The sequence below is a fragment of the Scyliorhinus torazame genome, chromosome 25 (assembly GCF_047496885.1).
Source record: "Scyliorhinus torazame isolate Kashiwa2021f chromosome 25, sScyTor2.1, whole genome shotgun sequence".
Classification (NCBI taxonomy): Eukaryota; Metazoa; Chordata; class Chondrichthyes; order Carcharhiniformes; family Scyliorhinidae; genus Scyliorhinus; species Scyliorhinus torazame.
In genome coordinates, this window is record NC_092731.1 from 24,311,766 (window position 1) to 24,336,785 (window position 25,020).

Here is a 25,020-nt window from a genome sequence, read left to right on the forward strand (position 1 = left end):
GCCTCCTCTCCCTCCTCAGCCTCCTCTCCCTCCTGCCCCTTCTCAGCCTCCTCAGCCTCCTCAGCCTCCTGCCCCTCCTCAGCCTCCTGCCCCTCCTCAGCCTCCTCTCCCTCCACACCCTCCTCTCCCTCCCCACCCTCCTCTCCCTCCCCAGCCTCCTACCCCTCCATAGCTTCCTCTCCCTCCACACCCTCCTGTCCGTCCCCAGCCTCCTACCCCTCCCCACCCTCCACTCCCTTCCCACCCTCCTCTCCCTCCCCAGCCACCTACCCCTCCTCAGCCTCCTCTCCCTCCCCAGCCACCTACCCGTCCCCACCCCCCTCTCCCTCCCCAGCCTCCTACCCCTCCTCAGCCTCCTGTCCCTCCGCAGCCTCCTGCCCCTCCCCAGCCTCCTGTTCCTCCCCAACCTCCTCTCCCTCCCCAACCTCCTCTCCCTCCCCAACCTCCTCTCCCTCCTCAGCCTCCTGCCCCTCCTCAGCCTTCTCTCCTTCCTCAGCCTCCTCTCCCTCCTCAGCCTCCTCTCCCTCCGCAGCCTCCTACCCCTCCTCAGCCTCCTCTCCCTCCCCAGCCTCCTCTCCCTCCTCAGCCTCCTACCCCTCCTCAGCCTCCTCTCCCTCCCCAGCCTCCTCTCCCTCCTCAGCCTCCTACCCCTCCTCAGCCTCCTCAGCCTCCTCTCCCTCCCCAGCCTCCTCAGCCTCCTCTCCCTCCCCAGCCTCCTCTCCCTCCTCAGCCTCCTACCCCTCCTCTCCCTCCTCAGCCTCCTCTCCCTCCTCAGCCTCCTCTCCCTCCTGCCCCTTCTCAGCCTCCTCTCCCTCCTCAGCCTCCTCTCCCTCCTCAGCCTCCTGCCCCTCCTCAGCCTCCTCTCCCTCCACACCCTCCTCTCCCTCCCCACCCTCCTCTCCCTCCCCACCCTCCTCTCCCTCCCCAGCCTCCTACCCCTCCATAGCTTCCTCTCCCTCCACACCCTCCTGTCCCTCCCCAGCCTCCTACCCCTCCTCAGCCTCCTCTCCGTCCCCAGCCTCCTACCCCTCCCCACCCTCCACTCCCTTCCCACCCTCCTCTCCCTACCCAGCCACCTACCCCTCCTCAGCCTCCTCTCCCTCCCCAGCCACCTACCCGTCCCCACCCCCCTCTCCCTCCCCAGCCTCCTACCCCTCCTCAGCCTCCTGTCCCTCCGCAGCCTCCTGCCCCTCCCCTGCCTCCTGTCCCTCTCAGCCTCCTGTCCCTCCCCAGACTGTCTGTGTAAAGATGTGAAGTTTTGCAGGTTGCCTGAGGCAGAAGATGGGCTTCACCATCAAGAGGGCAAACTGCTGATTGCTTATCACAGTGTGTGTGTGTCAGTATGTGTTGGGTCAGTGTGTGTGTCAGTGTGTGTGTGACTGTGTGTGTGTGTGGGTGTATCAGTGTGTGTCATTGCATGTGTATGAATGTGTGTGTCAATGTGTGTGTGTGTGTCAATGTGTGTGTGTCAATGTGTGTGTGCGTCAGTGTGTGTGCGTCAGTGTGTGTGTGTGAATGTGTGTGTGTGTCAGTGTGTGCGTGTGTGTGTCGGTGTGTGTGTGTGTCAGCGTGTGTGTGTCAGTGTGTGTGTGTGTCAGTGTGTGTGTGTCTGTGTGTGTCAGTGTGTGTGTGTGTCAGTGTGTGTGTGTGTCAGTGTGTGTGTGTGTCAGTGTGTGTGTGTCAGTGTGTGTGTGTGTGAGTCAGTGTGTGTGTGTCAGTGTGTGTGTGTGTGTGTGTCAGTGTGTGTGTGTCAGTGTGTGTGTCTGTGTGTCAGTGTGTGTGTGTGTCAGTATGTGTGTGTCAGTGTGTGTGTGTGTCAGTGTGTGTGTGTGTGTCAGTGTGTGTGTCAGTGTCAGTGTGTGTGTCAGTGTGTGTCTGTGTGTGTGTCAGTGTGTGTGTCAGTGTGTGTGTGTGTCAGTGTGTGTGTGTGTGTCAGTGTGTGTGTGTCAGTGTGTCTGTGTGTCAGTGTGTGTGTGTGTCAGTGTGTGTGTCAGTGTGTGTGTGTGTCAGTGTGTGTGTGTGTGTGTCAGTGTGTGTGTGTCAGTGTGTGTGTCAGTGTGTGTGTGTGTGTGTCAGTGTGTGTGTGTGTCAGTGTGTGTGTGTGTGTGTCAGTGTGTGTGTGTGTCAGTGTGTGTGTGTCAGTGTGTGTGTGTGTCAGTGTTTGTGTCAGTGTGTGTGTGTGTGTGTCAGTGTGTGTGTGTCAGTGTGTGTGTGTGTGTGTGTCAGTGTGTGTGTGTCAGTGTGTGTGTGTCAGTGTGTGTGTGTGTGTCAGTGTGTGTGTGTAAGTGTGTGTGTGTGTGTCAGTGTGTGTGTGTCAGTGTGTGTGTGTGTCAGTGTGTGTGTGTCAGTGTGTGTGTGTGTCAGTGTGTGTGTGTGTGTGTCAGTGTGTGTGTGTCAGTGTGTGTGTGTGTGTGTGCCAGTGTGTGTGTGTGTCAGTGTGTGTGTGTGTGTGTCAGTGTGTGTGTGTGTCAGTGTGTGTGTGTGTGTGTCAGTGTGTGTGTGTCAGTGTGTGTGTGTGTGTGTGTGTGTGTGTCAGTGTGTGTGTGTCAGTGTGTGTGTGTGTGTCAGTGCGTGTGTGTCAGTGTGTGTGTCAGTGTGTGTGTCAGTGTGTGTGTGTCAGTGTGTGTGTGTGTCAGTGTGTGTGTGTCAGTGTGTGTGTGTGTGTCAGTGTGTGTGTGTCAGTGTGTGTTTGTGTGTCAGTGTGTGTGTCAGTGTCAGTGTGTGTGTCAGTGTGTGTCTGTGTGTGTGTGTCAGTGTGTGTGTGTGTCAGTGTGTGTGTGTCAGTGTGTGTGTCAGTGTGTGTGTGTGTCAGTGTGTGTGTGTGTGTCAGTGTGTGTGTGTCAGTGTGTGTCAGTGTGTGTGTGTGTGTGTCAGTGTGTGTGTGTCAGTGTGTGTGTGTGTCAGTGTGTGTGTGTCAGTGTGTGTGTCAGTGTGTGTGTGTGTCAGTGTGTGTGTGTGTGTGTCAGTGTGTGTGTGTCAGTGTGTGTGTGTCAGTGTGTGTCAGTGTGTGTGTGTGTGTGTCAGTGTGTGTGTGTGTGTCAGTGTGTGTGTGTGTGTCAGTGTGTGTGTCAGTGTGTGTGTGTGTGTGTGTGTGTGTCAGTGTGTGTGTGTCAGTGTGTGTGTGTGTGTCAGTGTGTGTGTGTGTCAGTGTGTGTGTGTGTGTGTGTGTCAGTGTGTGTGTGTCAGTGTGTGTGTGTGTGTCAGTGTGTGTGTGTGTCAGTGTGTGTGTCAGTGTGTGTGTGTGTCAGTGTGTGTGTGTCAGTGTGTGTGTGTGTGTGTGTGTCAGTGTGTGTGTGTGTCAGTGTGTGTGTGTGTGTCAGTGTGTGTGTGTCAGTGTGTGTGTGTGTGTCAGTGTGTGCGTTTGTCAGTGTGTGTGTGTCAGTGTGTGTGTCAGTGTGTGTGTGTCAGTGTGTGTGTGTCAGTGTGTGTGTGTGTCAGTGTGTGTGTCAGTGTGTGTGTCAGTGTGTGTGTGTGTGTCAGTGTGTGTGTGTGTGTCAGTGTGTGTGTGTCAGTGTGTGTGTGTGTGTGTGTGTCAGTGTGTGTGTGTCAGTGTGTGTGTGTGTTAGTGTGTGTGTGTGTCAGTGTGTGTGTGTGTCAGTGTGTGTGTCAGTGTGTGTGTGTGTGTCAGTGTGTGTGTGTGTCAATGTGTGTGTGTCAATGTGTGTGTGCGTCAGTGTGTGTGCGTCAGTGTGTGTGTGTGAATGTGTTTGTGTGTCAGTGTGTGCGTGTGTGTGTCAGTGTGTGTGTGTGTCAGCGTGTGTGTGTCACTGTGTGTGTGTGTCAGTGTGTGTGTGTCTGTGTGTGTCAGTGTGTGTGTGTCAGTGTGTGCGTGTGTGTGTCAGTGTGTGTGTGTGTCAGTGTGTGTGTGTGTCAGTGTGTGTGTGTGAGTCAGTGTGTGTGTGTCAGTGTGTGTGTGTGTGTGTGTCAGTGTGTGTGTGTGTGTGTCAGTGTGTGTGTGTCAGTGTGTGTGTCTGTGTGCCAGTGTGTGTGTGTGTGTCAGTATGTGTGTGTCAGTGTGTGTGTGTGTCAGTGTGTGTGTGTGTGTCAGTGTGTGTGTCAGTGTCAGTGTGTGTCTGTGTGTGTGTCAGTGTGTGTGTCAGTGTGTGTGTGTGTCAGTGTCTGTGTGTGTCAGTGTGTGTGTGTCAGTGTGTGTGTGTCAGTGTGTGTGTCAGTGTGTGTGTGTGTCAGTGTGTGTGTGTGTGTCAGTGTGTGTGTGTCAGTGTGTGTGTCAGTGTGTGTGTGTGTGTGTGTGTCAGTGTGTGTGTCAGTGTGTGTGTGTGTGTGTGTGTGTCAGTGTGTGTGTGTGTCAGTGTGTGTGTGTGTGTCAGTGTGTGTGTGTGTGTCAGTGTGTGTGTCAGTGTGTGTGTCAGTGTGTGTGTGTGTGTCAGTGTGTGTGTGTCAGTGTGTGTGTGTGTGTGTGTCAGTGTGTGTGTGTGTCAGTGTGTGTGTGTGTGTCAGTGTGTGTGTGTCAGTGTGTGTGTGTGTGTCAGTGTGTGTGTGTGTCAGTGTGTGTGTGTCAGTGTGTGTGTCAGTGTGTGTGTGTGTCAGTGTGTGTGTGTGTCAGTGTGTGTGTGTCAGTGTGTGTGTGTGTCAGTTTGTGTGTGTCAGTGTGTGTGTGTGTGTCAGTGTGTGTGTGTGTCAGTGTGTGTGTCAGTGTGTGTGTCAGTGTGTGTGTTTGTGTGTGTGTCAGTGTGTGTGTGTCAGTGTGTGTGTGTGTGTCAGTGTGTGTGTGTGTGTCAGTGTGTGTGTGTCAGTGTGTGTGTGTGTGTCAGTGTGTGTGTGTGTGTCAGTGTGTGTGTGTGTCAGTGTGTGTGTGTCAGTGTGTGTCAGTGTGTGTGTGTCAGTGTGTGTGTGTGTCAGTGTGTGTGTGTCAGTGTGTGTGTGTGTCAGTGTGTGTGTCAGTGTGTGTGTGTCAGTGTGTGTGTCAGTGTGTGTGTCAGTGTGTGTGTGTCAGTGTGTGTGTGTCAGTGTGTGTGTGTGTCAGTGTGTGTGTGTGTCAGTGTGTGTGTCAGTGTGTGTGTGTGTGTGTGTCAGTGTGTGTGTGTGTGTGTGTGTGTGTGTCAGTGTGTGTGTGTGTCAGTGTGTGTGTGTGTGTGTCAGTGTGTGTGTGTCAGTGTGTGTGTGTGTGTGTCAGTGTGTGTGTGTGTCAGTGTGTGTGTGTGTCAGTGTGTGTGTGTCAGTGTGTGTGTGTGTCAGTGTGTGTGTGTCAGTGTGTGTGTGTGTGTGTCAGTGTGTGTGTGTCAGTGTGTGTGTGTGTGTCAGTGTGTGTGTGTCAGTGTGTGTGTGTGTCAGTGTGTGTGTGTGTCAGTGTGTGTGTGTCAGTGTGTGTGTGTGTGTCAGTGTGTGTGTGTGTCAGTGTGTGTGTGTTAGTGTGTGTGTGTGTCAGTGTGTGTGTATGTCAGTGTGTGTGTGTGTGTGTCAGTGTGTGTGTGTGTGTCAGTGTGTGTGTGTCAGTGTGTGTGTGTGTGTGTGTCTGTGTGTGTGTGTCAGTGTGTGTGTCAGTGTGTGTGTGTCAGTGTGTGTGTGTGTCAGTGTGTGTGTCAGTGTGTGTGTGTGTCAGTGTGTGTGTGTGTCAGTGTGTGTGTGTGTCAGTGTGTGTGTGTCAGTGTGTGTGTGTGTCAGTGTGTGTGTGTCAGTGTGTGCGCTGCACTGTTTCATGCTGCATTGTCTGGATAAAGAGCTCCCACTGTGAATATGAGGAATTTGTGATCTACCTGATTAACTTCATTGAAATCTCCCATTTCTCTGCAGGTTCACATCAACCAGTACCTGGGGCTGGTGAGAGGTCACATCAAGGACTTCAGTGCTAAGTACGTTTCTCTTATTGGCTTTGGCTAATATCAAATAAGGGGAGGCCTCGGATAAGCACTTGGTTCTGTTTCCTCAATCCAAGTCAGATTCCTGTGGGAATATCGCTGCAGGGCAGCACGGTGATGAGCACTTCCTCCTCCCAGCACCAAGATCCCGGATTCAATTCCAGCCTCGGGTGTCTGTCTGTGTGGAGTTTGCACTTTCTCCCCATCTGCGTGGGTTTCCTCCCACAGTCCAGCAGGTTAGCGGGGGGGGGGGGGGGGGTTACAGGGATAGGGTGGGGGATGAGGGCCTAGGTAGGAAGCTGTTTGGGAGCTCATTCTGCACTGTTGGAATTGTATGACTGTAATATCTGCAAATGGGGTCATAGTGGAAACTCACATTAAAATCAGAGGTAAACTATAACCTTGAGGTTTTACCCTGAAATGCACAGATTTAGTATATGCGAGTGTGAATGTATATCGGGTGGTTTAGTTGTCTGTATGGGGGCTGTGAGTGACGGGAGTGTGTGAAAGAGTGTTTGGGCAGCTGTTCCCAGAGTGACCTCTCCCCACAGACCCATACCCCCAGTGACCTCTCCCCACAGACCCATACCCCCAGTGACCTCTGCCCACAGACCCATACCCCCAGTGACCTCTCCCCACAGACCCATACCCCCAGTGACCTCTCCCCACAGACCCATACCCCCAGTGACCTCTGCCCACAGACCCATACCCCCAGCGACCTCTCCCCACAGACCCATACCCCCAGTGACCTCTCCCCACAGACCCATACCACTAGTGACCTCTGCCCACAGACCCATACCCCCAGTGACCTCTCCCCACGGACCCATACCCCCAGTGACCTCTGCCCACAGACCCATACCCCCAGTGACCTCTCCCCACAGACCCATACCCCCAGTGACCTCTCCCCACAGACCATACCGCACCGGTTGACCCCTCCCACAATGACATGCTCCCCACCGCCCTCTCTCCTCGACTGACCTGTTGTCTACTGACCACTCCTATTGACCTTTCCCCAGTGGCCTCTGCCCCACTGACCTCCCTGTGGCCTCTACCCCTCTCACCATTCCCCATTCCCCCTGTCCACTGACCCCTCCCCAGTGACCCCGACCCCTCTCACCATTCCCCACTCCCCCTGTCCACTGACCCCTCCCCAGTGACCCCGACCCCTCTCACCATTCCCCACTCCCCCTGTCCACTGACCCCTCCCCAGTGACCCCGACCCCTCTCACCATTCCCCACTCCCCCTGTCCACTGACCCCTCCCCAGTGACCCCGACCCCTCTCACCATTCCCCACTCCCCCTGTCCACTGACCCCTCCCCAGTGACCCCGACCCCTCTCACCATTGCCCACTCCCCCTGTCCACTGACCCCTCCCCAGTGATCTCGACCTCACTTGCCTCTGCCCACTGACTCCTCCCCCACCCGCTATTCCCCACTCCTCCCTGTCCACTCCCCCCTCCCCCAGTGACCCCGACCCCCCCTGTCCACTCCCCCCTCCCCCAGTGACTACGACCCCCCTGTCCACTGACCCCTCCCCCAGTGACCCCGACCCCACTCACCTCTGCCACTCCCCCCTCCCCCAGTGAATCCGACCCCCCCCCGTCCACTGACCCCTCCCCCAGTGACCCCGATCCCACTCGCCATTCCCCACTCCCCCCTGCCTGCTGACCCCTCCCCCAGTGACCCTGACCTCTCTCGTCATTCCCCACACACCCGTCCACTGACCCCTCCCCCGGTAACCTTTACCCCACTCCCCCCTGTCCACTGACCCCCTCCCCCAGCGACCTCAACCCCAGTCGCCCCTGTCCACTGACCCCCTCCCCCAGCGACCTCAACCCCAGTCGCCCCTGTCCACTGACCCCCTCCCCCAGTGACTTTACCCCACTTGCCATTTCCCATTCCCCCTGTCCACTAACACCTCCCCCAGTGACAACCCCACTCCCCCGTCCACTGACCCCTCCCCCAGTGACCTTGACCCCAGTCGCCCCTGTCCACTGACCCCTCCCCCAGCGACCTCAACCCCAGTCGCCCCGCCCACTAACCCCTCCCCCAGTGACCTCGACCCCACTAGCCCCTGTCCACTGACCCCTCCCCCAGTGACCTCGACCCCACTTGCCCATGTGCACTGACCCCCTCCCCCAGTGACCTTGACTCCCAGTCGCCCCTGTCCACTGACCCTTCCCCCAGCGACCTCGACCCCACTAGCCCCTGCCCACTAACCCCTCCCCCAGCGACCTCGACCCCACTAGCCCCTGTCCACTGACCCCTCCCCCAATGACCCCGACACCACTCGCCCCTGTCCACTGACCCCTCCCCCAGCGACCTCAACCCCAGTCGCCCCTGCCCACTAACCCCTCCCCCAGTGACATTTCCCCCACATGTCATTCCCCACTCTCCCCTGACCTCTCCGCGAGTGAGCTCGTCCCGACGGACCCCCTCCCTCAATGACATGCTCCCCGCCGCCCCCTCTCCCTTACTGACCCCTTGTCCACTGACCTCTCCCTGTTAGCCCCTCCCCCAGCGAGGTTTCCCCCACTGATTCCCTACTGACAGACCCCTTCCCAAATGCCTACTTCCTCCCCCAACACAGAGCCCCCTCCTGCAGTGAACCCTCCCCATCACTGACCCCGCCTCCGCTGACCATTACCCCCACTGACGGCTCTGCCACTGACCCAGACGTGTGCCCAGCCAGTCCTGACCCACGCGCTCTCCGGCAATGAACCCCTCCCCCCAGCAACAACCTCCGTCTCTCTTCAATCCATGCGTCTCTTCTCGTTGCAGAATCCAGGCGAAGCTCCCGGGATCAAAACCTAAAGCCGAATAACCGGAGAAGATCCAGCTCTGGGCCTGGAGCACAGAACAAACTCCTGGATCCGACCATGCAATTCGCATTTATAAATGAAAGTCTTACATCACCCAATCAGAGCACAGGGACTCGACGCGCAGCCCTTTGAAAGGCAACTTGTGCCCATGTTGATTTTGCGCCATGTGCCGAGGACTACCCCCTTCCAGTGACGTTATCCTTGAATCCGGGACATCCCCCGATACCCACAGTAACTGAGCCGGGCTCTCCATAACATCTGTACCTCATGTCACCCCCGGGGAGATTGACTAGTGCCGCTTGGTAGGAACTAAAGTCAGTATTTAGACTGAGGGCTGAGCCTAGCAAAGGTATCAGGGTGGGAATTGTAAGGGTGGGTGGGTGGCAGGAGTGGTTGAATGGGGGAGGGATTTAGAGTGTAGAGTGGGAGCTATAGAATGGAGGACAGCTATGTCAATGTGTCATTATACCAGCAAGTTCACACTTCGGCAATTGCATTGTTAAGCTACGCATCTTATTAAAGACAGATGATGGTTGTTGGCTCAACCTCTGAAAGAGTATAAATGAACACAGCTGGAAGGGTTGCTGGGGTAGTAATTATATGGAGTTTGTACCTTTGCGCAGTTGGATGTAGAATAAACTTGCTGAAGGTAAAAGACAAGCTGCTGCGTTATTCCTCCGTTACATACTAACAGTTAATATTAGCAAGCTACAGGGTGGGAGTTGTCCATCCGAACGTCAGAAATAGGAGCAGGGGTAGAGTGTGGGCCCCTCGCGCCTGCTCCACCATTTAGTTCCATCATGGCTGATCCTTTACTCAGCTTTCCCACCTGCTCCCCGGGTCCCTGCGATTTCCCCGAGAGACCTTTAGACATCCGCAACCCTCTAGGGCAGAGAATTGGGTGGGGGGAGGTTTTAGACAGAAGGGGGTTTAGAGTACAGGATGGAGCTGTAGGGTGAGGGGGTTGGGGTACAGGGTGGGAATTGTAGGGTGGGCAGAGGGGGTGTTAGGCACAGGGGATTGGGAGATGGAGCAGGTTTTGGGTACAGGCTGGGAGTTATAGGGTAGGGGGTTTAGGGTACAAGGTGGGAGGTATAGGGTAGTGGGTTTTGGCAGCACGGTGGCACAGTGGTTAGCACTGCTGCCTCACAGCGCCAGCGGCCCGGGTTCGATTCCGGTCTCGGGTGACTGTGTGGAGTTTGCACCTTCTCCCCATGAGGTTAAGGTGTGGGCAAAAGGACAGCACGGAGGCGCAGCGATTAGCACCTCTGCCTCACGTGCCTGAGGACCCGGGTTCAATCCCGGCCCCGGGCCACTGTCTGTGTGGAGTTTGCATGTTCTCCCCGTGTCTGCGTGGGTCTCACCCCCACAACCCAAAGGTCTGCAGAGTAAATGGATTGGCCACGCTAAATTGCTCTTAATTGGAAAAGAAACGAATTGGGTACTCTAAATTTAAAAAAAAAAAATGTTAAAAAATTTTAAAAGGTTAGGGCAAAACATAGGTTTAATAGTGTGCCCTCTTTGCATGAAACAAAATATAGAATATATTAAATTGCTATATCTGCGTACAATTCCCGTTAACTTTCTAGTGTAAATTTCTGTGGCCGTGTTTATAAGGTTATGTAAACATGTCACACTGCAATTACAGCCTGCCACCAATGGAAGTGCTGCAGCTCTGGCAGGAGGTAAGATTATAGTTGGGGGGGTGAAATTCAACTTTGGGCAGGAGCACAAAGCAAACATTGGTGGGCGGATTGCCCGTTATACACCCTGACACCGCAGTGGAATAGTTAGCCAGGTGTATTACAGGCGCTCGCCAATCACGACAGTCTGTGTCACACTGCCACCCAAAGTTGAAAGTCGCACCCAGCGTGACAGGTTTACATGGGAAATATCTATTATAAGTGAGGACACAGAAACATCTAACAGGAATACAACAGTTAGAAAAGAATGTCTGATTGGAAAAGCAGGAATTAATTACACCTGCATACCCTCGTCAATACACGTAAATTCAGTTAAGATAAATTAATATAGAACATAGAACGTAGAAAAATACAGCGCAGTACAGGCCCTTCGGCCCACGATGTTGCACCGAAACAAAAGCCATCTAACCTACACTATGCCATTATCATCCATATGTTTATCCAATAAACTTTTAAATGCCCTCAATGTTGGCGAGTTCACTACTGTTGCAGGTAGGTCATTCCACGGCCTCGCCACTCTTTGCGTAAAGAACCTTTAGACATCCGCAACCCTCTAGGGCAGAGAATTGGGTGGGGGGAGGTTTTAGACAGAAGGGGTTTAGAGTACAGGATGGAGCTGTAGGGTGAGGGGGCCATGTCCATGACCTCTGTCCTATATCTATTACTCCTCAGTTTAAAGCTATATCCCCTCGTGCCAGCCATTTCCATCCGCAGGAGAAGGATCTCACTGTCCACCCTATCCAACCCCCTGATCATTTTGTATGCATCTATTAAGTCTCCTCTTAACCTTCTTCTCTCCAACGAAAATAACCTCAAGTCCATCAGCCTTTCCTCATAAGATTTTCCCTCCATACCAGGCAACATCCTGGTAAATCTCCTCTGCACCCGCTCCAAAGCCTCCACGTCCTTCCTATAATGCGGTGACCAGAACTGTACGCAATACTCCAAATGCGGCCGTACCAGAGTTCTGTACAGCTGCAACATGACCTGACTCCGGAACTCAATCCCTCTACCAATAAAGGCCAACACTCCATAGGCCTTCTTCACAACCCTATCAACCTGGGTGGCAACTTTCAGGGATCTATGTACATGGACACCTAGATCCCTCTGCTCATCCACACTTTCAAGAACTTTACCATTAGCCAAATATTCCGCATTCCTGTTATTCCTTCCAAAGTGAATCACCTCACACTTCTCTACATTAAACTCCATTTGCCACCTCTCAGCCCAGCTCTGCAGCTTACCTATATCCCTCTGTAACCTGCTACATCCTTCCACACTATCGACAACACCACCGACTTTAGTATCGTCTGCAAATTTACTCACCCACCCTTCTGCGCCTTCCTCTAGGTCATTGATAAAAATGACAAACAGCAACGGCCCCAGAACAGATCCTTGTGGTACTCCACTTGTGACTGAACTCCATTCTGAACATTTCCCATCAATCACCACCCTCTGTCTTCTTTCAGCTAGCCAATTTCTGATCCACATCTCTAAATCACCCTCAATCCCCAGCCTCCGTATTTTCTGCAATAGCCTACCGTGGGGAACCTTATCAAACGCTTTGCTGAAATCCATATACACCACATCAACTGCTCTACCCTCGTCTACCTGTTCAGTCACCTTTTCAAAGAACTCGATAAGGTTTGTGAGGCATGACCTACCCTTCACAAAGCCATGCTGACTATCCCTGATCATATTATTCCTATCTAGATGATTATAAATCTTGTCTCTTATAATCCCCTCCAAGACTTTACCCACTACAGACGTGAGGCTCACCGGTCTATAGTTGCCGGGGTTGTCTCTGCTCCCCTTTTTGAACAAAGGGACCACATTTGCTATCCTCCAGTCCTCTGGCACTATTCCTGTAGCCAATGATGACATAAAAATCAAAGCCAAAGGTCCAGCAATCTCTTCCCTGGCCTCCCAGAGAATCCTAGGATAAATCCCATCAGGTCCCGGGGACTTATCTATTTTCAGCCTGTCCAGAATTGCCAGCACCTCTTCCCTACGTACCTCAATGCCATCTAATCTATTAGCCTGGGGCTCAGCATTCTCCTCCACAACATTATCTTTTTCCTGAGTGAATACTGACGAAAAATATTCATTTAGTATCTTGCCTATCTCTTCAGACTCCACACACAACTTCCCATCCCTGTCCTTGACTGGTCCTACTCTTTCCCTAGTCATTCGCTTATTCCTGACATACCTATAGAAAGCTTTTGGGTTTTCCTTGATCCTTCCTGCCAAATACTTCTCATGTCCCCTCCTTGCTCGTCTTAGCTCTCTCTTTAGATCCTTCCTCGCTACCTTGTAACTATCCATCGCCCCAACTGAAACTTCACACCTCATCTTCACATAGGCCTCCTTCTTCCTCTTAACATGAGATTCCACTACTTTGGTAAACCACTGTTCCCTCGCTCGACGCCTTCCTCCCTGTCTGACCGGTACATACTTATCAAGAACACGCAGTAGCTGATCCTTGAACAAGTTCCACTTATCCAGTGTGCCCAACACTTGCAGCCTACTTCTCCACCTTATCCCCCCCAAGTCACGTCTAATGGCATCATAATTGCCCTTCCTCCAGCTATAACTCTTGCCCTGCGGTGTATACTTATCCCTTTCCATCATTAACGTAAACGTCACCGAATTGTGGTCACTGTCCCCAAAGTGCTCTCCTACCTCCAAATCCAACACCTGGCCTGGTTCATTACCCAAAACCAAATCCAACGTGGCCTCGCCTCTTGTTGGCCTGTCAACAAACTGTGTCAGGAAACCCTCCTGCACACACTGTACAAAAAACGACCCATCTATTGTACTCGAACTATATCTTTTCCAGTCAATATTTGGAAAGTTAAAGTCTCCCATAATAACTACCCTGTTACTTTCGCTCTTATCCAGGATCATCCTCGCCATCCTTTCCTCTATATCCCTAGAACTATTTGGAGGCCTATAGAAGACTCCCAACAGGGTGACCTCTCCTTTCATGTTTCTAACCTCAGCCCATACTACCTCGGAAGATGAGTCCCCATCTAGCATCCTCTCAGCCACCATAATACTGCTCTTGACCAGCAGCGCCACACCGCCCCCTCTTTTGCCTCCTTCTCTGAGCTTACTAAAACACCTAAACCCCTAATATATATATACTCTAATTTACATGTACCTCCTTCAGTTTAGTATATTTGCGCTTACTTCTTGTAATGCGGTTCAGTCTGCGTGACTCCCCGAACTTCTGGAGTTCTGTCATTTTAATTCTCCATCTTGCTCACCACCCTGACCTCTCTCTCCTCGGTCTGCTGCAGTGCACATAACAAACACTGGGGGGCGGAATACTTCGCCCCTCCCGTTGGCGGGATCATCTGGCGAGGGGGGAGGGGTCTGGAGAATTCTCAGTTTCAAGGTCCGACGGGCATCTTTTCTTTGTTTCTATTGTCCCATTCTCATTGGCAGGCAGAACTATCTTTTGTGTGCTTCACCCCACCTGTCGTCTGCCATATTAGAGGCCATCTCCTTCTCCGCAAAAGGTCTCCTCTACCCTGGGGAGACTAAATGCAGACGGGGTGACCGCTTTGCGGAGCACCTTCACTCAGCCTGCACGCATGACCCCAAACTTCCTGCCGCTTGCCATTTTAACTCAGCACCTCGCCCTCACGCCCACGTGCCCATCCTCGGCCTGCTGCAGTGCTTCAATGCAAACTGGAGGAGCAGCACCTCGTCATCTGGCTGTGCGCATTACAGCTCTCAGGACCCAACATTGAGTTCGACAACTGCAGACTGTGTGGCCTTTCTCCTCCATCTTTTACCTTTTATTTATACCCCAAACATTTCTTTATAACCCAACACGAAAAACCCTCCCTTCCCCTCCCCCAATGGGCCAACTGCCACTTGTTCTTCAGTTTTGACGAGTGGCGTGAAGAGAGAATCCCACCGCCAGCGAGTGGCACAGGCGGCTGGGGGACCGGATGATCCCGCCCGTTACCTCGGCTTTTCTCTCCCTTACAGAGGCTGCCAAACCTGTTGGCCTATCCAGCATCTTCTGTTCCTCCGGCTTCGGCAGTATTCCGCTTTTATTCTCCTTTCCCCCGATCCCTTCTTCCTCAAAGACCGCCACACCTCTTGACCTCCCCATCACCTCTGATGAGAGGTCGGGCCGGAATCTTTCCGGTCCCGTCCATGGGTGGCAATTGTCGGGGGCGGGACGGAAAATTAGACGGACCAGCCAGAGGCCCGATGGCTCCGGGCGGGAATTTCGCCCGTCGGGCTGGAAAACCCCCCCAGCCGCCATTTCTAGAACTTTCCAACTTCCGTTTTCGGATGTCCAGCATCCACGGATATTTTTGCCCTTCGGACACACTGCAAGCATCATTCGGAAGGTTAGAAGCATGTCATTGTGGCCAGGGTTTTAAGCCAAGTCTCGAATCTAAAATAAGAGAGAATTGAAAATGTCACCACAGGCAGAGATGGGTACAGAATGGGATTGAACTGCCTTGGATCACACTGAGCTAATTACTTCCCAAGCCGACGGGACCGGGGGTGGGGGGGGGGGGGGGCACTGACATCAGGCACACGCACTGTCACTTGCACTGAATCTCAACCGTGGCCTATTTGTCGCCATGACTTGCTTACTAATGTGCAAACCTCTTTACCAGATGGCCAAAGGTTTGAATCCACTTCTGCCAACGACAGGTTGTCATGTTGTCACGAGTAGGGACTTGCTTTGTGCGATATGGTTACTGTTTAGAATCATGGAGATTTTAACCAAAGAGGCCCTTCAGCCCATCCTGTCTGTGCCGGCCTTCAAGCACCTATCTACTCTCATCACATTTTCCAGCACTTGGTCCGCAGCCTTGTGTGCTGGGGCGTTTCGACTGCTTGTCTAAATGCTTCTCAAACTTTGAGAGGGTTCCCGCCTCCACCACCCTTTCAGGCAGCGAGTTCCAGATTCCCACCTCCCTCGGAGTGAAAAGGTTTCCCCTCGATTCCCCCCTGAACTTCCCTTAATTCCATAATTGCCTGAATTCCATGCCCCCCAGTTATTGACCCCGCTACTAAAGGGAAAAGTTCCTCCCTATCCACCCTATCTATGTCCTTTATAATTTTGTCCACCTCAATCAGATCCCCCTTCAGCCTTCTCTGCTCTAAGGAAAACAACTCCACCCTAACCCGCCTCTGGAAAGTGGCTACACTTTACACAATACAATGGGATGTCCTGTGATTATGATAGCCGCTGTGACAGCACCATTTTTTTTCCATTTAAAAGACACTTGATTCTGAATCAATATGTGATTAACAATATCTCACATGGCTGAGAGGGAGGTTTCTTTAACCCTGAAGGTATTGAACCAATGGGAACCCTGTGTGGCCCTCTCCCAGAGCATGGAGACAGCTCTGCCATGTTAATCTTCAGCACCTTCAGGGGAGGAGGTGGTAAAGGAGGAAGGTGCGTCCATTATTCCAAATTCAGTCAGGGGGAGGTGTCCCTGGCCAGTCCAAGGCCCTGTGCTCTGCTGCTCCGTGAATTATTGGGAAGTCGGAATTTGTAAAGGAAAGTTGTACCTGCTTCGGAATCAGTGCAATAAATGAGGTTTTCCTCAACAGGCTGCGTGTGTGTGACTCACTTGTACATACATGACAGGGTGTTCACTGCCAGCAACACAGGGCACAGGGAAGGGGAGAGTGGGGTGGGAGGGAGGGGGGGGGTGGATAGAGTGGGGGAGGGAGGGAGGGAAGGAAAGAGGGATGGATTGACAGACAGGGGACCAGAGAGAGGGAGGGGGGGGGGGGGGGTGGATAGAGTGGGGGAGGGAGGGAGGGAAGGAAAGAGGGATGGATTGACAGACAGGGGACCAGAGAGAGGGAGGGAGGGGAGAGGGAAGAGATGAGAGACGGCGGGGATGAGGGAGGGAGGGGAGAGGGAAGAGATGAGAGACGGCGGGGATGAGGGAGGGAGGGGATGGGAGAGAGGGAATGAGCGGGAGAGGATCAGAGGGAGGGAAGGGATGAGAGAGACGGAGGGGGTGAGAGAAAGGAAAGGAATGAGAAAGGGGAGCGAATGGGAGAGGGAATGAGGGAGGAGATGAAAGGGATGGAGTGGGAATGAGAGAGGGAGGGTTTGAGAGAGGGAGGGAGTGAGAGTGGGAATGAGAGAGGGTATGAGAGAGGGCAGGAATGAGAGGGGAAGGGATTCCAGGGGAGAGGAAGTGGGAATGAGAGGGTCAATGTGAGATAGAGGAAGGGACAGAATGGAAGGTCACTCAGGAACACGGGAAGGGAGGGAGTGAGGGAGGGAAAGAGAAATGGAGAGGAGAGAAACGGAAAGGGGAAGAGAACCCGAAGAGAGAGAGAGAGGGAGGAAGAGAGTGAGAGGGGTGGCACCAGACAGGTAGGTGTTACTGAGCTGGAGCCAGGTTATATGAAGCAGAGCCGGGAGAACAGCGATCAGACGCGGAGTTAGCAGCAGCAACATGGGCAACACTGACTCGAACTTCTCGGAGGACATGGAGCCGTCTTCCCCGGGGGACTGGGAGCCCTCTACCCCGGGGAACATCCAGCCCTATACCCCGGGGAACATCCAGCCCTCTCCCCCAGGGAGGGGAGCCGGGAGCCGGGAGAATCCGGTGCATTTCCAGCAGCAGAATTATGAGAGAATCCGGAATCGGTTATACCGGGATCAGAAACTTTTCCGGGATCGGAAATTCCCGGCTGGAGAGGAGGCTCTGGGACCCCTAAATAAACCAGGGATCGAGTGGATCCGAGCAAGTGTAAGTCTGGAACCAGAGGGGTCAAATCTGGGATCAGAGGGGTTAAATCTGGGATCAGAGGGGTCAAATCTGGTACCAGAGGGGTCAAATCTGGGATCAGAGGGGTTAAATCTGGGATCAGAGGGGTCAAATCTGGGATCAGAGGGGTCAAATCTGGACGGGACCAGAACTGTGAAACTTATTCCAATTGAAAAGTTGCTCTCTGCGCGATCGGGCAACTGGTTCCTCCCCTGTTTGATTCAGAATCTATTATAACATCAAATGTGTGTCAGTATTTACAGGGGGTCCCTGGGGAGTGTGTCAGTATTTACAGAGGGTCCCCGGGGAGAGTGTCAGTATTTACAGGGGGTCCCCGGAGAGTGAGTCAGTATTTACAGGGGGTTCCCGGGGAGAGTGTCAGTATTTACAGAGGGTCCCCGGGGAGAGTGTCAGTATTTACAGGGGGTCCCCGGGGAGAGTGTCAGTATTTACAGAGGGTCCCCGGGGAGAGTGTCAGTATTTACAGGGGGTCCCCGGGGAGTGTGTCAGTATTTACAGGGGTCCCCGGGGAGTGTGTCAGTATTTACAGGGGGTCCCCGGGGAGTGTCTGTATTTACAGGGGGTACCCGGGGGATTGTGTCAGTATTTACAGGGGGGGTCCCCGGGGTGTGTCAGTATTTACAGAGGGTCCCCGGGGAGTGTGTCAGTATTTAGAGGGGGTCCCCGGGGAGTGTGTCAGTATTTACAGGGGGTCCCCGGTGAGTGTGTCAGTATTTACAGGGAGTCGCCGGGGAGAGTGTCAATATGTACGGGGGGGGGGGGGGGGTCCCCGGGGAGTGCGTCCGTATTTACAGGGGGTCCCCGGGGAGTGTGGCTGTATTTACAGGCGGAGTCCCCGGGGACTGTGTCAGTATTTACAGAGTGTCCCGCGGAGTGTGTGTCTGTATTTACAGGGGGTCCCCGGGGGGTGTGGCTGTATTTACAGGCGGGGTCCCCGGGGACTGTGTCAGTATTTACAGAGTGTCCCGCGGAGTGTGTGTCTGTATTTACAGGAGGGGTCCCCGGGGAGTGTGTCAATATGTACGGGGGTGGGGTGGGGTGTGGTCCCCGGGAAGTGTGTCTGTATTTACAGGGGGGTCCCCGGGGAGTGTGCCAGTATTTACAGAGGTTATCCAGGATGTGCCAGAGAGCATCCTGGGGATATTTCGGTACTTGGGGTGTGCCTGGTCTCCAGAATGGACGCACATTTTCTGGACACACGAGAATATGTCTTTAATAAGGACACAAAGAGTCTGTATCGAGTAAACTAAGAACAGAGTTTTATTTATGCAACGATATATACAGTCCCAGCCTGATAGATCCCATTCGGGTTCCCCTTTGGCGGTGCCTTATTGGCCGACCTTATACACTGGCTCATTGTGACAACCTGCCCCAAGCTGGGGAGCTCATATTCAAGAAACAAAGGGGAAGTCAAGCATTTCCCACTCTGCTGGTTCCATGTGGGATATTACAGTGTCATTCTTTGAGAAAGCCTTTGGCAATCTGTCGTACTCATCAGTTAGCCCCTGACATAGAAAGGTTGAAACGTACAATGTTAAAGTGAGCTTCTCTGTTTCGTTTGCAGGAACTCTTTACAAACCCTCAGTTCTTTGTGGATTCGATCAGCATGACAGATATCTGTCAGGGAAATCTGGGTAAGTGACACAGGCTGCTGGCGGCCCCCATGTCCACTTTACAGAAACATGTCTCTCTGTGACTCTTATCATTCAATACTGTCCTCACATAACCAGTCGCCCTGGGAGTGGACCAGCACGTTGCAAATAGAGCACTGAGTCTATGAATTGTCCCCTGGCTTCCCATCACCACGTAACAGTTAACTGAGACAAAATTTAGAATGGCAAACTGCACCCAATAAGGGACACAATTTGTTTAGCCCAAAGCGCATTAAGATACAGCGAAAGGGAGCTTTACTCTGTATCTAACCCTGTACTGTACCTGTCCTGGGAGTGTTTGATGAGGACAGTGGAGAGGGAGCTTTACTCTGTATCTAACCCTGTACTGTACCTGTCCTGGGAGTGTTTGATGAGGACAGTGGAGAGGGAGCTTTACTCTGTATCTAACCCCATCCTGTACCTGTCCTGGGAGTGTTTGATGGGGACAGTGTAGAGGGAACTTTGCTCTGTATCTAACCCTGTGCTGTACATGTCCTGGGAGTGTTTGATGGGGACAGTGTGGAGGGAGCATTCCTTTGTATCTAACCCCGTGCTGTACCTGTCCTGGGATTTCATGAGTACACTCCATGTCGTTAGGACACGGTAGCACACGTGGCTAGCACTGTGGTTTCATAGCACCAGGGTCCCAGGTTCGATTCTCCGCTGGGTCACTGTCTGTGCAGAGTCTGCACGTTCTCCCCGTGTCTGCGTGGGTTTCCTCCGGGTGCTCCGGTTTCCTCCCACAGTCCAAAGCCGTGCAGGTTAGGTGTATTGGCCATGCTAAATTGTCCTCAGTGTCCAAAAAGGTTAGGAGGGGTTATTGGGGTATGGGGCTAGGGTTGAAATAAGGGCTTATGTGGGTCAGTGCAGACTCGATGGTCCGAATGACCTCCTTCTGCACTGCATGTTCTATGTTAATTTACTAGATCACACCAGCAGAGTTGGTCTGGCTCTCTTGGTATTATTGCTGTCGATGCAGGATTCTGGACGTAGGCGATCTCTTGTTTCAGTAACATGTAAAAAATTTGCGAGTTGAAATTTACCCTTTTGAGTATCTGCTGAGCTCTATTTAAATTTGAAAAAATGCATAATGCGGAAACTGATTTGGAGCTTACCATGTTCAACTTTCACCCAAATGCACATTTATCCTCAGACCAAGCAACTGCAAGTGACAGCGTGTCGGGAAGGAGGTGGTTCTGCATTTCTGTAGCACCTATCACCACATCAGGGCACCTCAATTTGCTTTGCAACCAACACTGGCACCTCCCTATGTATTTTGGAAAGGAGGAGGTGCAGCCGTTCCCAAGTAATTTTCTTATGTTGTTTTTTGAGCTCCCTCCTTCACTGGCCGCAACCCTCCACCTCTTGTCTAAACCTTTTAGGATCTAGCAGAGGTTTAAACTGGTGAGCTGGAAGATCTTTGACAAAGGTCTTAAGCCTTCGGCTCTGTTTTTGGCTCAAGTACGAGTGAGAGGGAGTGTTGGAGGCGGACAGGAGAGAGGAGCAAAGTACAGGATCAAAGTGCGAAGGGAGTTTCACTTTTGGGTCACCCGCCCAGAGGAACGAAAGATTTGAGGCGTTAAGATTTTGTCAGTCAACCCACACAAAAACTGTGAAAGGTTCCCTGACTTCCACAAGTGGTACAAAAAGGATTGTTTAAAAAAATATATGTTATTTATTACCTGTCACATATTTCGTAGTTACATTGCGACTGACAATCCATGTGTAAGGTCAGGTGGGCAGCACTGTGGCTTCACAGCGCCAGGGTCCCAGGTTCAATACCCGGCTGGGTCACTGTCTGTACGGAGTCTGCTCGTTCTCCCCACGTCTGCGTGGGTTTCCTCCGGGTGCTCCGGTTTCCTCCCACTAGCCCTGAAAGACGTACTGTTAAGTAATTTGGACATTCTGAATTCTCCCTCTGTACCCGAACAGGCGCCGGAATGTGGCAACTAGTGGCTTTTCATAGTAACTTCATTGCAATGGAAGCCTACTTGTGACAATAAAGATCATTATTATTAAATATTGAACCACTTCCAAGAGATTTGATTCAAGGGATGCTGACTTGGCTTTTTGTTCTGCTGGGGCTATTCTTCCTTTCTCCCTCATTTCGAATTCAAGATGCTTTAATTGTTTTCATGTTCAAGCTGCTTGATCTGTAATTGAATTCTTGCCATTTCCAATGATTCTGACTGTGCCAATTTTGAATTCTCAGCTAACGCCGCAATTACCTCTTCTTTTCGTACTTTGTCAGGCAATGTTAACTGGAATGTCTTTTGCCAAATCTAAAAGCCTTCTTTTTTAGCGAGGCCAGCATTTATTATCATGGCATCCCTACAGCGCAGAAGGAGGCCATTCGGCCCATCGAGTCTGCACCAATTCTCTGAAAGAGCACCCGCCATCAGGTTTAGAAAACGATTTTTATAGCTTGTGAAGATTATACAACTGAAAAAATAAATCAGCTGTGTGGAAAGATAACAAAATGTGCTAGAAAAACATTTGGACAGGGTGGAATATGGATCTGAATACAATGCTCATCCTGTAAGGGATACTTTCAACTTTCAATAAAAACAAAAAAAATGGCTGACGCAAACAATGTTACCTTCCCCAACCACCCCTCCGTTGGTCCTCCTATCCTTACTCGTCTCTCCCATGTCTCCCCTTCCCCCGCCTTCTCCCCCTCCTCTGCTGACAGCTTAACCTTTCTCGAAGAAGTTGATGAACAGCTGCCATCTCCGAGCAAACCCCTGCAACAAACCCCTCAAGGCAAATTTAATTTTTTTTGAGTCTGAGAAATGCCCGCCATGTCGCTAACCCACACCCCTGACTTCGGGGGCTCCGAGTCCCTCCACCCTAGTAAGATCCATCTCCGTCCACCAGGGAGGCAAAGGCCAGGACATCGGCCTCTTTTGTCCCCTGGGCTCCCGGGTCTTCCGACACACAGAAGATCGCCACCTCTGGACTCAGAATCACCTTCATGTTTAAGACCTCTGATATGACTTCAGCAAATCCCTGCCAGAAACCCCTCAACCTCGGGCATGCCCAAAACATATGGGCATGGTTCGCAGGACACCCGCACAGCATCCACACCTATCCTCCATCTCCTCAAAGAACCTGCTCATCCGGGTCACAGTCATGCGTGCCCTGTGGACCACCTTAAACTGTATCAGGCTGAGCCTGGCGCACAATGCGGATGCATTAAGTCTCCTCAGGGCTTCCTCCCATAACCCGGCCTCCAACTCCCCACCCAGCTCTTTGTCCCACTTTCTCTTCACCTCCCCTATTGGGGCTCCCTCCCAATCCGTCAGCTCCTTATAGATCTCCGAGGCCTTCCCCTCTCCAGCTCCTGTTCTCGACACCACCTTGTCCTGTAGCCCCTGGGGTGGCAGGTGCGGGAAGGTCAAACTCTGCCTCCGCAAAATCCCTCACCTGCAGATACTGGAACCCATTCCCCCCCCCCGCGGCAACTCAAACTCCTCCTCCAGCTCCTCCAAGCTAGGGAAACTCTCATCAATAAAGAGATCCCCAAGTCTCTCAATCCCTGCCCGCTGCCACCTCTGAACCCCCCCCCCGTCCAGCCCCATCCGGAGCGAATCGATGGTTATCACATATCGGTGCCCACGCTGACCATCCCTCTAACCCCAGTGCTGCCTCCACTGTCCTCACACCTTCAGGGCTGCCACTACGGGCTTGTGGAGTACCGAGCCGGCGAGAATGGCAGAGGAGCCATTAACAGTGCCCGAAAAAGATTTTTATAGCTTGTGAAGATTATACAACTGGTAAAATAAATCAGCTGTATGGAAAAAAAACAAAATGTGCTAGAAAAACATTTGGGCAGGGTGGAATATGGATCTGAATACAATGCTCATCCTGCAAGGAATACTTCAGTCAAATCAGAAACACAATCTGGCATTGGAGGGAATGAGGTGATCGCCATTCCAAGTCTTGTCTTCAGGTTTGACAGGATTGAAAAATAAATATCCCGTAAAGTCTTTTGTTCCTTCGAAAGGAAACTGTAAAAGGATGAGCATTGATAAAAGACACTAGAGTCCATGGAATCCCTACAGTGCAAAAGGAGGCCATTCGGCCCATCGAGTCTGCACTGACCCTCTGAAAGAGCCCCCACCATCAGGTTTAGAAAATTATTTTTATAACTTGTGAAGATTAAACAACCGATAAAAGAAATCAGGTAAGCGGAAAGATAACAAAATGTGCTAGAAAAATGTTTGGCCAGGGTAGAGTGTGGATCTGAATCCAATGCTCGTCCTGTAAGGGATACTTCAGTCAAATGTTATAGGCCAGGGTTTAAAATCTCCAAAGTGTATTATGGAGTCCACCTGTCCTATAACCTTTTGTTGAATTTGGCTAGGGTGAGCACAGGGGCCTTCACTTGAGGTGTGATTCAACAGTCTTCCGAGACACTTTAACCAAAGCAAGCTTTATTCTAAGAACTTAGTTAACAGATATATATATATATATATATATATAAAAACACCAAGAATTTTTATAAATTACAAACATAAAGACACCCCTCAGCTTCAGTAATCTATGTATAACACTTAATGAATCCTCCCTTAACTGTTCCAATTCAAAAACAAAATCCCATAAAGCAAAAAAACCTTTTCAAGGCCATGGCCCAGCACTTTGCATTCTCACTTGAATAAGACTGGCTTTCCCTGAGATTCTGACCCTGTCTCACCAGCAGGTTTTTTTTTCCAATTAAGGGTAATTTAGCGTGGCCAATCCACCTACCCTGCACATCTTTGGGTTGTGGGGGCGAAACCCGTGCTAACACAGGGAGAATGTGCAAACTACACATAGACAGTTACCCAGAGCCGGGATCGAACCTGGGACCTCGGCGCCGTGAGGCAGCAGTGCTAACCGCTGCACCACCATGCTGTCGCCCCCCCAAAAAAAATTTAAGGGCATGGCCCAGCACTCTACATTCTCACTTGAATAAGACTGGCTTTCCCTGAGATTTGGACCCTGTCTCACCAGCAGGTTTAAACTCTTCTGGAAACCAAACTCTATCTTTTAAGTTACCAAAGTAGGTATAATCAATGCTTTTTTTTCTGGAACAACTCTTTAAAATGAAAATAGAGAGAGACAGGCCAAAACATTTATTTTCATATCAAAATGAAAGCAAAACCAAAAACCTCACACAACCACAGCTCAGCTCCACCCTCAAAATGACACCACTGAAGCCATGTGATAAGACAAAAACCTTTCTCCATGACACCTCCCCCCCAAGAAAAAATAAATAAACCATCAACTTCAACGATGGTTTCATTTTTCACCTTTTTACTTGCCCATTCCTAACACTTGACAATAAACATACATACATCTTAAAACATCAAACCAGGCAAACATTTATATTAATACAGTCTATTTTAATTCTTTGTTTTCCACTATTGAACCTGCTTCTCTTCACATTCGTGACAAAGCGTCGGCTATCACATTTTCCCATCCTGCCACATGTATAAGTTTTAAATTAAAGGGCTGTAATAATAAACTCCATTGAAACAGTCTGGCATTTTTATTCTTGAATTTCTCCAAAAACGTCGATGGATTATGAGTAATATATACAATAACATAAATGTAGAAATGTTGCAAATCCAGCACCCAGCTCAAAGTCTCTTTTTCAATTGTTGAATAATTCCTCTGGTGATTATTTAATTTCTTGGAGAAATATCCAATAGGCCGCACTATTCCTTCGTCACCTTCTTGCAAGAGCACAGCATCTACGCCCACATCATTTGCATCTATAGCCACCTTGAATGGTTTTGTATAATTGGGGTGGCCAATACAGGAGCAGTGGTTAACACAGCCTTCAGGCCGTCAAATGCCTGTTGACACTCCGCCATCCACTGAAATTTGCTACACTTCTTCAGCAAGTCCATCAGTGGAGAAACCACGCTGCTAAGATTCGGCACAAATTTCCAGTAAAATCCACTCATGCCAAGAAATCGCATTATTTCCCTTTGTGTCGAGGGTATTGGAAACTCCCCAATAGCTTTTGTTTTCACATCCCGTGGGACCATTTGTCCATTTCCAATTGTATGGCCAAGGTACGTGACTCGGGCTTTTCCAAACTCACTTTTGGCTAGGTTTACCACCAAATCCGCCTCCTGATGTTGATCGAATAACTCCATCAGATGCTTCAAATTTTCTTCCCATGTCTGACTAAAAATCACCAGATCGTCTATGTATACCGCACAATTGGCTAATCC

The 25,020-nt window shown here is 51.4% G+C and overlaps 1 protein-coding gene and 1 long non-coding RNA gene across 2 annotated transcripts in view; both read left to right on the top strand.

Annotated features, from left to right (window-relative positions):
- The window catches only part of LOC140402427 (uncharacterized), a 155,558-nt gene extending 139,622 nt beyond the window's left edge, over positions 1 to 15,936 (top strand). The window contains exons 4-5 of the long non-coding RNA XR_011938137.1: positions 5,752 to 5,810; positions 8,598 to 15,936. This is a non-coding gene — a long non-coding RNA (uncharacterized lncRNA). The remainder of the gene's footprint in view (positions 1 to 5,751; positions 5,811 to 8,597) is intronic.
- Positions 15,937 to 16,719: 783 nt separating this feature from the next.
- Positions 16,720 to 25,020, top strand: part of LOC140402428 (calpain-2 catalytic subunit-like) — a 282,202-nt gene continuing 273,901 nt past the window's right edge. The window contains exons 1-2 of the mRNA XM_072490199.1: positions 16,720 to 17,102; positions 18,706 to 18,775. Of these exons, the coding sequence (XP_072346300.1) occupies positions 16,806 to 17,102; positions 18,706 to 18,775 (367 nt within the window). The 5' untranslated portion in view covers positions 16,720 to 16,805. The remainder of the gene's footprint in view (positions 17,103 to 18,705; positions 18,776 to 25,020) is intronic.